At 38.2% G+C, this 14,966-nt stretch overlaps 1 protein-coding gene across 1 annotated transcript in view; it reads left to right on the top strand.

The window, feature by feature from the left end:
- The window catches only part of CNTNAP2 (contactin associated protein 2), a 2,336,063-nt gene that overhangs the window by 1,316,710 nt on the left and 1,004,387 nt on the right, over positions 1-14,966 (top strand). The window contains exon 11 of the mRNA XM_069588655.1: positions 8,866-9,037. Coding sequence (XP_069444756.1) covers positions 8,866-9,037 — 172 coding nt within the window. The remainder of the gene's footprint in view (positions 1-8,865; positions 9,038-14,966) is intronic.

Raw genomic sequence — 14,966 nt, forward strand, 5'->3', positions numbered from 1 at the left:
TAAGATCATATTTTCAAAGTATTGTATAATTCCATAGACATCACCAAACAACTTGCACAGAAGAATCAAGAAGGCAATATTATTTTATTTTGTGAATATATGAATGTTCTTGTCTATTTTATATGTTACATACACCAACAGTATGGTCATATAGAATTAAAGTTATCAACTATAAAGTCTTTTGTTTTGCATTTTGCACTCTCTATATATGAATACACAGCTGCGTTTTTTAAAAGATCACTTAACATTTACAAAATGACATAACGGGTTTCCCTGGTGGTCCAGTGACTGAGACTCCGTGCTCCTACTGCAGGTGGTCTGGGGTCCATCCCAGGTCAGGAAACTGGATCCCACATGCTGCAACTAAGAGTTCACAGGCTGCAATGAAGCTCCAGCACAGCCAAATAAATAAATTAAATAAATATTAAAAAGACATAAGAGTTAAATTATTCAGTTTGGTAATTCTGCTCTTCTTTTTATGGTGGCCCCAGGGCAGAAATGGCTTTTTAAATCATATTGTACACTTTGATTTGCAAGCTGCTAACTATCCCAATTTGTCCAGATAGCTAGTGTGTTTCTCTGATTTCCTCTTGTTTTCCTATGTTCTTGTAATTTTCTTCATGATTATTAAAAGACACTCTGAAATATGTCCTCTATCTTCTAAATTTAAGCTAATTTGGTATAAATACATTTTATATTTGTTATAAGTATTATATGAGAATAGGAGGGGAGACTCATACATAATTTTATTTGAAAAATTTTGATCCTCCTGAGCCAATAAAGTTTTGATAAAGTGTTTTTTAATATATTGATACTAATGTTTGTATATATATACATATTTTAAATTAATCTACCTGTAATTTCATAATAAATTTTATGAAATTAATTTTAATTACAGAAAATAAAACTAATGCATACTGTTTTTAAAATAATTAAAATTTTATTTTCATAATATATGACACCATATTTTATACATCACTATAAATGCACTTTGCACTCGGAAAACCAGAATATTAGAGGGAAAGAAAGAACTTGGAAATTATTTTAAAATCTTGCTGATTCATTTTATCAAATAAAGGCTCCTAATCAAGTTATGGCTTCCCTGGTGGCTCAGATGATAAAAAAAATCTGCCTGCAATGCAGGAGATGCAGGTTTGATCACTGGGTTGGGAAGATCCCTTGGATACACACACACATATACATAAGGGCATTTTTTAAGCACTTACTTTGTAGTTACGTTCTTACTAATTCTTAACCTCCTGTGCTAGAGCACTATATATTTTCCTATTATATCAGAGCATTTAGTTAATTTACTCAAGGGGAAAAAATTGATAGAGACAAAATTCTTAATATTATATCTACTATTCATTTATTATAAATAAACAGTAGATAAACATAAAGCAATAACATAAATGACACACTAAATTTTAAAAAGCCAACAGATTATATTAAATAATTTATATAATTAAAATTAACTCATAAAAATTACCTCCAAAGATGTTAGCCTTTCACTCGTGTGCCACTGTTTTATAATGGGATGCTAGGATCACTGTGCTTTTTGCTCTCCCATATATTGTGTTCTATCTTTTTATTAATTTTGAAATTAATTTTTATTGGAATATATTTGCTTTACAATGTCGTGTTAGTTTTTACTGTACAGCAAAATGAATCAGCTGTACATATACATGTATCCGTTCTGGTCACCATGGTGCCTTAAGCTGAGTTGCCCGTTCTATACAGTATGTTCTCATTAGTTATCTACTTCATACATAGTATGAGTAATAGTGTTCTCTTTAAACAATGCAATTTGTGATCCATACTCATTTCTCCAGTTTCCCATTGATCTAAACGGTAAACCTAAGTCAAGCCCCGCCTTTTGTAATTTGGATTCTGTGATCTTCGATATTGTTACACATTCCGTCGCTTCCTGGATACCACTCCTTGGGTTTTCTCTTGCCTCTGTCTTGGTTTTCTTCACTAGTTTGTTTTCTTGCTTCTCCCCATGACATGTAGATGATTTTTTGAGTTCCAGCCTTGAATTTCTTTGCTTAGCACACTATACAATTTCTTTATGCAGTCTCTTCCACCTTCATTACATAGTGAATGAAAAAAATCACTTCCAAATTCTGACCCCTCTCCCAACGTCCGGATATTAATATCAACCTCTGGATTGAATATTTTATCTTTGATATCATAGTGATACTTCAGACTTGAAAAGGCTAGCTTTGAACTCATCAGAACCAACCACCGTTTCTCCTCCCCTTTCATCCCACTCCTTAAAGACCAGATGCTTTTCCTGCATCTTCTTTTTCATAAAGGCAAAAGCATCCATCTAGCTGCTCACCCAGAAATCTGCCAGTCTAGACACCTTTCTCTGTGCAGTGCTCATATCCAGATCAGTCAGTTCTGTCATATCTTCCTATGAAATATTTTTCACCCATCCCCTCTACATCAGCTTTATTGACATACTTTAGATAAAGACATTGGAATTTGTCCAATGATTCTTTTGTAAAGCAACCCTCACCTCCAGTTTCCCTCTGCCAGCTTATTCTGATAAGATAAGCTTATTCCTATCTTCACCAGGAGAAAAATAACATAAAACAAATTATTTCCATGCTCAAAATTCTTCAATGAATTTTTGTTCATTCAATAGACAATAGTTGAGCCTCTATTATGTAAGAGATCTAGGAGTTTATATCCCAGAACAAAGAGTGAAAACAATAAGCAAACATATAGTATGCAATGTGGTGGTGAGTTATGAAAAAATGAATCAGATAAGGGGATAGAGTGTCAAAGGGATGGGAGAATATTCTTTAACTGGTGATCAGAGAAGGCCTCTCTGATAAGGTGACTGAAATAGAGTCTTGAAGGAAGTGAAGATGCAAGCTTAGATATCACCTCATTCCAGGATAAAAATTCGAACATATTCACTCGATCATTCACCTAACAAGTATAGAAGGATCCATCAAAGTCTTAAAATGGAGATTATATTATGATATAAAGTGGAGCTTCAATCTGTTGAAAAATAATTTATTTCCAAACACACTTTGCATCTTGATCATCTCCCATGTATATCATCAGTTCAGTACAGTTCAGTCACTCAGCCATGTCAGACTCTTTGCGACCCCATGAATCACAGCACACAAGGCCTCCCTGTCCATCACCAACTCCCGGAGTTCACTCAGACTCACGTCCATCCAGTCAGTGATGCCATCCAGCCATCTCATCCTCTGTCGTCCCCTTCTCCTCCTGCCCCCAATCCCTCCCAGCATCAGAGTCTTTTCCAATGAGTCAACTCTTCGCATGAGGTCACCAAAGTACTGGAGTTTCAGCTTTAGCATCATTCCTTCCAAAGAAATCCCAGGGCTGATCTCCTTCAGAATGGACTGGTTGGATCTCCTTGCAGTCCAAGGGACTCTCAGGAGTCTTCTCCAACACCACAGTTCAAAAGCATCAATTCTTCGGCACTCAGCCTTCTTCACAGTCCAACTCTCACATCTATACATGACCACTGGAAAAACCATAGTCTTGACTAGATGGACCTTAGTCGGCAAAGTAATGTCTCTGCTTTTGAATATGCTATCTAGGTTGGTCATAACTTTTCTTTCAAGGAGTAAGCATCTTTTAATTTCATGGCTGCAATCACCATCTGCAGTGATTTTGGAGCCCCCCAAAATAAAGTCTGACACTGTTTCCACTGTTTCCCCATCTATGTGCCATGAACTGATGGGACGTTTTCTGAACATTGAGCTTTAAGCCAACTTTTTCACTCTCCTCTTTCACTTTCATCAGGAGGCTTTTTAGTTCCTCTTGACTTTCTGCCATAAGGGTGGTGTCATCTGCATATCTGAGGTTATTGATATTTCTCCCGGCAATCTCGATTCCACCTTGTGTTTCTTCCAGTTCAGCGTTTCTCATGATGTACTCTTTCTCATGATGTATACAAGCTATGTATACCATAGCTTGTTTTAATATAAGTAGGTTGGTAGTTTTTATCGTATGTGGTGTTTTCTCAACAAATACTTTTTTAATTCATATAGAAATAAGACAGTACAGTTGATGTCATGAAACTATTACACTAAAGAGGAAAAAGATACAATCAGAACCACACACACGTAAGTAAACAAACCAATCCAGATAAATACAGATTGTGACAGATTCTATGACAAGAAATAAGTTGCTGAGGAACTTGAATGAGAAAATGGATAGAATAATTTTAAGTATCATGGTTTTTGAAGTGGTCAACTCTCAGAAGGTGATATTTGAACTGACGTGAATCATAAGTCAGCCATGAAAAATGCAAAGAGGAAGAAAATTCCAGGTAGAATGGGCTTGGTTTTCCTGACGCGCAGACAAGAGAATGGGATGGCTGAAGCATAGTGAGCAAGAATAGACAGCTTTTAAAAAAAATTATAGTTGTATTAGTTTCCAGCGTATATCAGTGTGATTCAGATTTTTTTGAGGAGGTTAAGAATGGACAATTTTTAGCATTTAATTAGAGCACTAACAAACAAGACACTGATTGCTTCTGGGTGTAATCCTTCTGCGGATCATCTTCAGTGGATCGTAGGAACCGCCTGTATGTCGACCATATACACCGTTCCATCTAGATTTATTTCTATATCTATCTCTATATACCGAAAACCACAATTGCACACTATAAATTCCAATCTAAACCCATAGGACCCACTCAAGATCTCCCACTTTTCATTTGTACCCTCCTTTCCTGCCAGTATGAACCTGGCTCCCACTATCTTCAATATATTTATTTGTTTGCTCCATCGATCTGTATTGCAGTCAGTCTCCTGGCCATGCCAGGTGGGTGTGTGTTTGGCCGGCTGCAGACATTAGCCACCACTGGGCTCACTCCTGGCTCACTCTAACACACTGCTTGTTTGGCCCCAACCTCCACCAGGGTGAATTATTTAGAAAGATTTGGTAAACAGTAGAGATTAGTAGAAATTTTGCACAAGATTATACTGAAAGGAAGACACTAAATGGTTTTGAGCATCTTTACAGCATTTCACTAGCCTTTCTCAACCTCCTAAACATCCCTACTTTAAAATAAGTATAGCATCATGCAGGTGTGTATTTCCAGACATGTAAAATATTCAACCTGTTGCCTATTGTTTGTTTTTTTTGTTCCATCAAGTTAACATTATAGTTTAAAACTTAAATAGGCATTTGAATGTCAAAACAAATATCAGCATATTTTTCACTAATGTATATCTGAGTTAAAATTTTAAAACTGTGAAAATGCACGTGTTTGTTTTGTCAATGAGAATAGCAAAATGTTGAGCTTTAAATCAGGTATAAAGGTTTTATATGCTAAGTCTTAAGATGGAAATTTCAGACATACCAGTAAGGTAACGTAATGGCCCAGCTCACTGATAGACGCAATTGAGACTGACGCGGTTAAAATTCACCGTGGGGGTTACAACATATTGTCAGATCATAGAACCCAGTAACAACAACCAATATAGAAACATTACATTTTTTATTTCAGATCCATAGATGTAGTAAATTTATGCTCTAAGCTGAAACAAATGACTTTACTTTTTTACTATATATAATTTTTATAATAATTTATCAAATTTGAATTGAGTTTGACCCTCTATCCATTTTATATCTATTCATTTCTGAACCTCACTATCCCCCAGATGCATTTTTTTTGCCTCCAAACAACCCTGCTATTAATCTACTATGTTAAATCCTGAACTTTAGGGTACTCATTGAAAGAATCACAGATACTATTGCATTAGGATTTTTACTGAAATTATATTTGACATAAAGGGAACTAATGCAGAAAATAAATAATATGCTGTCCTTCATTTCAAGGAGAGGGGATTGGGCTAGAGTATCAAATTTCCAGTATCAGAGACAGCATCTTTAAGCCATTGCCAACTATAAGGGAGTGATCAATATTCTACTAGTACACTTCTCTTAAAAACTTGTAGGATACCTATAAATGTAATTAAGCTTTACTCCATTAAACAAAAGCCTTATCTACACTTTCATACAGATAAGGTTTTTTTTTTCTTTTTTAACATTGGGCTTCTGCTAATATGCTGAGGAAGATTATTTTTAGAATCTTCATTGTTTAAATCAGGGGCTCGGTAAGACACACCACTAAGCTACATAGAGGTTCTTTTGTCTGAATGAGTGGTTCTTGAAAGCATTGTCTAATATATGTTGGAGGTCTTAATATGGATTTTATAGTCACACCTCATTATCATCTTTAGATCACGTTTTCCTGGTAGTTGAAATTTGCCTTGAAGAGATTTCTTAATTTTTGCATTTTTCAACATCTGGAGAGACTGAAGTTTAAGAAAATATTTTATGTTCAAATCCATTAAGACCTGGCTTCCTCATATTTGACAGTTTTTCTCTCCTTTTCCCCTATAAGCAGAAAGAAGGTGCCAGAATACTATACAGAGAAATATCCTCAGCTAATGATAAAGTTCATTAAGTGCAGTGATTTACTTTCAATAGTATCACAGCGTTGCTGAACTTTCCACAGTAAGTTCCACTGCAACACAGTAAGGATCCAGCTTTCTTCCGTTTCTGAGAACACCATTTCCTCACCTTTCTTTCAGCCATTACTAATAACCCCTTCAAGAGCCATAAGTCTTCATGGCTACATTTTAATGGACATGTAGAAGTTTGTACTACAAGTATTTTCTCCTAGAATGTATCTCATGTAGGAAAACGAAAGGACTGGATAACTTCAAACTCCAAAATTCACCAGGAGTAAACAACATTGTGATGAGTAACTGATGAAGTTACTGATGAAGTCTTGTTTTATGAACTTAACCATACCCATTCCATAGTGATCTGTGTGTTACACAGCTGCCTTGCTTCAGAGAAGATCTTGTTCTCACAATACATCTACCCATTTTGGAATACTTCAAAGCGAGTGTGGATATTTAGAGACTTCAAGGGTTCAAAAACCAGAATCAAGTGATCATCTTGTTAAGAATAGTCAATAAAGTTACAGCTGGATGTTTTTTCTCTGCTAAGTTTAGACATTAAACCCCATTCAATTTTATCTTGATTAGACAGATTGAAAATCATATGTATACACACAGTTAGCCTAAATAGACAACTTAGCTAAGATCAGCAATTTTCTGAGGGGATTAAGTCAGTGCAAATGGGGGAAAAATGTGACTCAGAAAAGAAAGAAGAAGAAGAAAAAAGAATACCGTGTGTTTGACATTGAAATAGAGCCTTATATTTATTTTTAACTCAAGAAATTTACTTAAGTGTAGCCTTATTTTTAGTTAGTACTGTGTTGATAGAAAATGATTGTGTACACTTCTGTGATTAACCCTTAAAGAGGAATCAATTGATTATCATTAGGTTTTAATTATGTAACCCATTATTAAAGGGCGATTTCTTTTACTTTAAAACACTGTTGCTAGTCAAACAAAATAGGACATTTTAAAAATCAGTTAATGGGCAATTTCTGAAAAAGTTTTTATTGAAAATTCCCTTTTATCCAATTAATGGCACATCTTGATACCAAAGTCGCTCAGTCGTGCCCAACTCTTTGTGATCCCATGGACTATACAGTGCCTCAGCTGGAAAAGAATCTGCCTGCAATGTAGGATACCTGGGTTCGATCCCTGGGTTGGGAAGATCCCTTGGAGAAGGGAAAAGCTACTCACTCCAGTATTCTGGCCTGGAAAATTCCATGGACTGTATAGTCCACGGGGTTTCAAAGAGCTGGACATGACTTAGCGACTTTCACTTCATTTGATACCAGTCACTTTGTATACATTATTATTTTTTTACTATAAATATAATATTAGATGGAAAAGATTGTCAGTAACTTGAGATTTGTAAGGAGAAAAATACTACCATTTAAATTTGCTCTGGTAGGTGAATTTTGTATGGGGACAATATGAAAAGTAGCTTTGGGGTTCTATGGAGATGTTTAATGGGATCAAGAAGATTTATTCCATATGGCCCACAGGTTTTTTTTATACATAACATGTATTACAATTTTTCTATTGAAAGGGCATAAGGCAATTGATTTTTGATGCTATTTTAAAGTTACTTTGCAATAAGATTTTGAAGAAGTTTCTAATCTCAGCCTTGGCATATGCATGTTCTACTCCATAATAGAACCAATAGTTTCTAATCCTCATAGAAATTTTCTCTTCTTGCCTTGTTATTCATCTTTTTAAAACTTTAGTGTTACTTCTTATCACTTTTGCTCCCTATATCATAGTAGGTACCTTACCTGAGATGGATATTCAGAGCAGGGTAGCTGACCCTTATGCCTAAATTTATCTTTTTATGTTTCTTTGGGTTTTATAAATTGAGAAATTATTTGTAATGCAAGTATCTCTTTGGATTGAGTTAGATATTAATTCATAAAAGAAGCCCGCCTTAGTTGATCACAGTAAGTTTTAACTTCTTGACATCTGAATAACGGGCCTCTAACAAATTAAGAAAATAGAAGTAAATATTGAAGATATAAAAGAAAGATGGTTGGATAGCTGGGAAAGGTCTAAAATTGTACCTCCTGATCTCTGAAGACAGAGTCAGATGAGGAAGTATAGCAATGAACACAGGGACAGAGAGATTTGACAGGGTGAAAAAGATGTCAAAAGAGAAAACACAAAGGATGCTAGACCCCAGAGACAAGCATTCACCTAGGTTCAACCCTCACACCTTCCCCTGAAATAATACCATTTTCTCAAAAGAATTCATTCTTCCCCATTGAATACAACATGAGTAGGATCAACAAAACACAGCAGTTGGATGCGATGGCCGTGGTCAGGGAAAACCACCCAGAGGAATTTTAGTGAAGCATGCCGCACACAGAATTGAACACTCCCATTTTTTTCTCTCTCACAGGTTATCTGAACCAGATGAATAACTCAAGTCACGCTGTCCTTCAGCCTTCATTCCAAGGATGCATGCAGCTCATTCAAGTGGATGATCAACTCGTAAATTTATCCGAAGTGGCGCAAAGGAGGCCTGGAAGTTTTGCGAATGTCAGCATTGACATGTGTGCCATCATAGACAGGTAAGTGGTCTGTCTTCCTACCTCGAATTGCCAAACTTTCAAAATTCATGCTTTTGTTGTAGGACAAGTTAAACTCTGAAATGTACAACCCTATATGGGGCAAGGTGGCAGGAACCATTGGCCATGCCTGTGGTATATGTTTGTGATACTAGAAGTGATGTTCATATCAGGGCATGGTTATATATGACCGTCTATGATGTCATATGAATCCATTCAACCCTCCTTGGTGAATGTGATCATTTTGCATTTAGTTTTGCAAGTGACAGCTGGAAACGGAATTCAGTTTATTTTTTAAAAAACTATGCATATAAACTAGAGAAGGCGATGACACCCCCACTCCAGTACTCTTGCCTGGCAAATCCCATGGACAGAGGAGCCTGGTAGGCTGCAGTCCATGGGGTTGCTAGGAGTCGGACACAACTGAGCGACTTCACTTTCACTTTTCCCTTTCATGCATTGGAGAAGGAAATGGCAACCCACTCCATGGTTCTTGCCTAGAGAATCCCAGGGACGGGGGAGCCTGGTGGGCTGCCATCTATGGGGTCGCACAGAGTCAGACACGACTGAAGCGACTTAGCAGCAGCAGCAGCATGCATATAAACTATGACCACAGCAGAAATGTCCCCCTTCTCTTTGTCTTGGTCAGGACTTATCTTCAGTGTATGATCCCATATAAAGCCCCCTCTTAGAGGAAAATAAATGTTGAAAATTATTGGCAGGCAATATGGGGATTTATTGAAGTAGGATATTTAATGTAGTTGAGTCTGCTTATAAAGTAGACTTAGTGAAATATAACAAGATCTCATCCTTATGAAGTGAAGTCGCTCAGTTGTGTCCGACTCTTTGCGACCCCATGGACAGCAGCCTGCACCAAACTCCTCCGTCCATGGGATTTTCTAGGCAAGAGTACTGGACTGTGTTGCTATCTCATCCTTATAAGTTTTTACAAATCTGGGGGCAGGAGGAGACTTTTTATAAAAACTTAGCTGACCTCTTACATGGTGGAAAGATACAACTTTTATATGAAATATTATGGCAGCATTACATATACTACCATAACATACTTCTAAGAAGTTCCTTTTATTCCAACATGAAAATATTTCATTTTGAGATGTATTTCCCACAAAAAAACTACATCTAACTATGGATTGAATTTAACCTGGTGGATTTAGGTGATGGTCTATCCTATTTTCAAATCTTTTATGAGAGGATTATCTTATTCTGAAAAAATTTTTAATTTTATATTTTGAAAATTAAAATTCCACAAGTCTCAGTCTGTCCCCAAGAAAATATAGATCTTAAGTCTCTTCTAACCTTACTTCACTCTTGAGAGTCCCTTGGACTGCAAGGAGATCCAACCAGTCCATTCTGAAGGAGATCAGCCCTGGGATTTCTTTAGAAGGAATGATCCTAAAGCTGAAACTTCAGCACTTTGGCCACCTCATGCGAAGAGTTGATTCATTGGAAAAGACTGATGCTGGGAGGGATTGGGGGCAGGAGGGAAAAAGGACGACAGAGGATGAGATGGCTGGATGGCATCACCGACTCAATGGATGTGAGTTTGAATGAAGTCTGGGAGTTGGTGATAGACAGGGAGGCCTGGCGTGCTGTGATTCATGGGGTTGCAAAGAGTAGGACACGACTGAGCGACTGAACTGAACTGAACTGAAACTTACTTCATTTTATAGGAGATCCTTGGGGAAGCCATATAGAGACATAAAATGAATCTTAAAAATATATAAAATAATCAATTATGAAATAAGCTTGCTTTATATAATCTTAATCAAGTAGTATTCATGTGAATGATAAATTAGAGTTTATGATGTCTGTAGGATGTACATTTTTAAAGCTTTAATATGTTAATAATAAGGCATACCATAGTGCTTATTTTTATTGCATTTATGCAAATATAGGTACTTATAGCCTAAACCATTTATACTTAAACAGAGCAACAAACAATTTTAATAAAAATATACTCCTAATTTTTGAGCCATCAATAATGTAATAGTTGTTATTTCTGCCTAAAGCAAGTGGTGGTAATAATCACAAAAACTGAAAAATGCATGTTCTAAGAACGTATATTCTTATATTCTCTGTGTATTCATAAATTTTAATAATGATTTTCCATACAGGAAGATTTCCCCTCTTAGTAACAGATAACATATGAGTCACTTTAGTACGTTTATTTTCTATGTCAGTAACTTTAATGATACAATAATTTCTGTCAATAATACCCAAGTTAGTTAATCTAGCTTTTGTAAACTGGCTAGGTTTTATGGTGATGCTGTTATTTCACTCCAAACAGCATGTTTCCTGGGAATTGTGTTTAAATTGTTTCTACCGAGGAAGTGTGGGTGAGGTGTTGAGATTTCACTGTTGTACACCCATGGCAATATTAGATGTTAAAATGTCTCCAAAAGAATGAATGAGATTTTGGTAAATGAACCAGGCCTTCCTGGTAAGGAGAAGAATACAAGAGACAATGTGGAATAGGGATGCACATTTCAGTTTGGGGCAGGTATAGGAATATACAAAGTGTTCTTTTGCCAAACTGGCTTCGTGCCGTTGTCTGTGTTGCTGAGTGAACTGTAGCTGATGGAATAAGGAAAACATCTTTCTTATCCTGCAGGGTACTAACCCAGAAGAGTGCCTATGCAGAAGTAATCACCTCTGATGCATCACAAGTTTCCTAACCCACTGTTGAATACCTTCTCAGCTTGTCTTATTTTTTGAGGGCATTGACTTTTTTTTTTTTTTTTAGGTATAATTGCCCTATATCATTATATTAGAGCTTCAGGTGTACAGCATATACAGTGAAAGGATCACCAGAGCAGTGATTTCTGTACATTAATTAACAATGTATGAAATAGCAGATTCCTTTTTCACCCAAATGTGCACAGTTCTGTCTTAATCTGTGAAGTGTTGTGTTTTTGCATGTAGAATTCAGAACTATATTCACCTCATTTAAACCATTGAGGTGCTCATTGCTGAGCTCACCTTTAATCTTTCTTTGCATAGGAGAGTACCAGGGCCATTACCTTGTCTTCACACAGCTCTGACCCATCCATGACTCCTTAATGAAACATCTCTGGCTCATCTCTGGTTCAGTCTTACGCCCTTACTAACTGAAACTTTGCAACTGCCATGCTACCATTTTATTTTCAAACTACCTAAATTCTCCTTAAGCAGCCCTACACTGGCTCTTTCTTACTTTTATCCTTTCAGATTTCAGCTTGATTGATTTGAGAGCTATTTTTGAAAAAAAAAATTAAAAAGGGGAAATTGAAAACATAGGATAAAAATAGAAATCACAAGTGTGATTTTTATAAAATGTTTAGAGATTATGATTATAGGAGCAGCTGCATTGATTTTATGAGTAGAACTTAGGAAAATAATTTGGGAAGATGATGGTAAAAGAGTTTTGCTATGTGTGATACTGAAATATTCTATGATTTGAACTTTTTTATGGGGGGGAGTGGATTTAGGTACGCCTCGTTTTGTTTATATGTTTGCTTTCTGAACATGACATTGAATCAAGGAGAGAGCAAGCATGCCAAGCTGCAGAATTATGATTTTAGTAGTATTTTCTGAGTGCATCTATGGTGCCAGGCACTGTTCTAGGCACTTAGGTTAAATCATTGAGCAAAACAAAGATCCTTGCACTTGTAAATCTCGCATTCTGGGAGAAGCAAAGATGTGATAAATTAACATTATAGTAAGTTAGTAAGAAATGTGCTATTTAGAAAAAAAGAAAAACAGCTGGGCTAATCAAGGAGGACTGGCATTTTAAAGAGATTGGTGTTGGATTGTAGTTTAAAGAGGTTGGTTAATGTTGGCTTCATTTGTGAGTTTAAGACCCGAAAGAAGAATGCATGTATACTCAGTCATTCTGTCATTTCCTACTCTTTGCAACTCCATAGACTATAGCGTGCCAGGCTCTCTGTCCATGGAATTTTCCAGGTGAGAATATTGGAGTAGGTTGCCATTTTCTATTCCAGGGGATGATCTTCCTGACCCAAAGATCAAAGCCAGGTCTCTTGTGCCTCCTGTTTATCTGTTTACAAGTAAGCAATACAAACACTGTTTACCTGTTTGTAGGAGACCCAGGTTCAATCCCTGGGTCAGGAAGATCCCCTGAAGAAGGAAGTGGCAACCCACTCTAGTACTCTTGCCTGGAGAATCCCATGGACAAAGGAGCCTGATAGGCTACAGTCCATGGGGTTGCAAAGAGTTGGACACGACTGAGAGACTTCACTTTCTACCTGTTTACCAGGTAGATTGTTTACCACTGCACCACTTGGGAAGCCCAGAAAAGGTAAAAGAATTCACCAATTTGGGGGGAAACAATTACAGGAAAAGAGGCTAGTCAATGAAACAAGGCTGTCTGGCATCATCTAGAATCAGCAAGTGGCTTGGGTGGCAGGTTTGCAAGGATGAGGAGCAGATCCCCAAAAGAGGCCAAGACAACCATAGAGGCCAGGTCCTGGAGACCTGTAGGTCGTCGTAAGACAGTCATAGAGGCCAGGTCCTGGAGACCTGTAGGTCGTCGTAAGACAGTCATAGAGGCCAGGTCCTGGAGACCTGTAGGTCGTCGTAAGACAGTCATAGAGGCCAGGTCCTGGAGACCTGTAGGTCGTCGTAAGACAGTCATAGAGGCCAGGTCCTGGAGACCTGAAGGTCGTCGTAAGACAGTCATAGAGGCCAGGTCCTGGAGACCTGTAGGTCGTCGTAAGACAGTCATAGAGGCCAGGTCCTGGAGACCTGAAGGTCGTCGTAAGACAGTCATAGAGGCCAGGTCCTGGAGACCTGTAGGTCGTCGTAAGACAGTCATAGAGGCCAGGTCCTGGAGACCTGTAGGTCGTCGTAAGACAGTCATAGAGGCCAGGTCCTGGAGACCTGTAGGTCGTCGTAAGACAGTCATAGAGGCAGGTCCTGGAGACCTATAGGTCATTGTAAGACAATCATAGAGGCCAGGTCCTGGAGACCTGTAGGTCGTCGTAAGACAGTCATAGAGGCCAGGTCCTGGAGACCTGTAGGTCGTCGTAAGACAGTCATAGAGGCAGGTCCTGGAGACCTATAGGTCATTGTAAGACAATCATAGAGGCCAGGTCCTGGAGACCTGTAGGTCGTCGTAAGACAGTCATAGAGGCCAGGTCCTGGAGACCTGTAGGTCGTCGTAAGACAGTCATAGAGGCAGGTCCTGGAGACCTATAGGTCATTGTAAGACAATCATAGAGGCCAGGTCCTGGAGACCTGTAGGTCGTCGTAAGACAGTCATAGAGGCAAGGTCCTGGAGACCTGTAGGTCGTCGTAAGACAGTCATAGAGGCAGGTCCTGGAGACCTATAGGTCATTGTAAGACAATCATAGAGGCCAGGTCCTGGAGACCTGTAGGTCGTCGTAAGACAGTCATAGAGGCCAGGTCCTGGAGACCTGTAGGTCGTCGTAAGACAGTCATAGAGGCAGGTCCTGGAGACCTATAGGTCATTGTAAGACAATCATAGAGGCCAGGTCCTGGAGACCTGTAGGTCGTCGTAAGACAGTCATAGAGGCCAGGTCCTGGAGACCTGTAGGTCATCGTAAGGGTCTGGCTTCCATTCTGAGAGAAGTAGGGAGGCATTGCAGGCTTCTGAGTAGAGCAGTGGCACAATTTAGCTTACAGTTTTGAAGGCTAACTCTTGTCTGTGGGGAGAGGAAAGGTAGAAGTTGGGGGCTAGGGATAGTAATACAGGTGAGAGAGGCTGTGTCCAGAGGCCAGGGCGCTAGCACAAGAGAGAGTGTGGTGTGGCCAGTTCTGAGTACACTGAGATAGTGGAGTCAGTAGGGCTTCTTAATGGACTAGATTCCAGCCCTGAGAAGAAGAGAAGATGTGACGATAAACCAAATGATTTGGCAACAGCAACTGGAAGGAAGGAGTTACCATGTCCTCT

This window comes from Ovis canadensis, chromosome 4, assembly GCF_042477335.2.
Source record: "Ovis canadensis isolate MfBH-ARS-UI-01 breed Bighorn chromosome 4, ARS-UI_OviCan_v2, whole genome shotgun sequence".
NCBI classification, from domain to species: domain Eukaryota; kingdom Metazoa; phylum Chordata; class Mammalia; order Artiodactyla; family Bovidae; genus Ovis; species Ovis canadensis.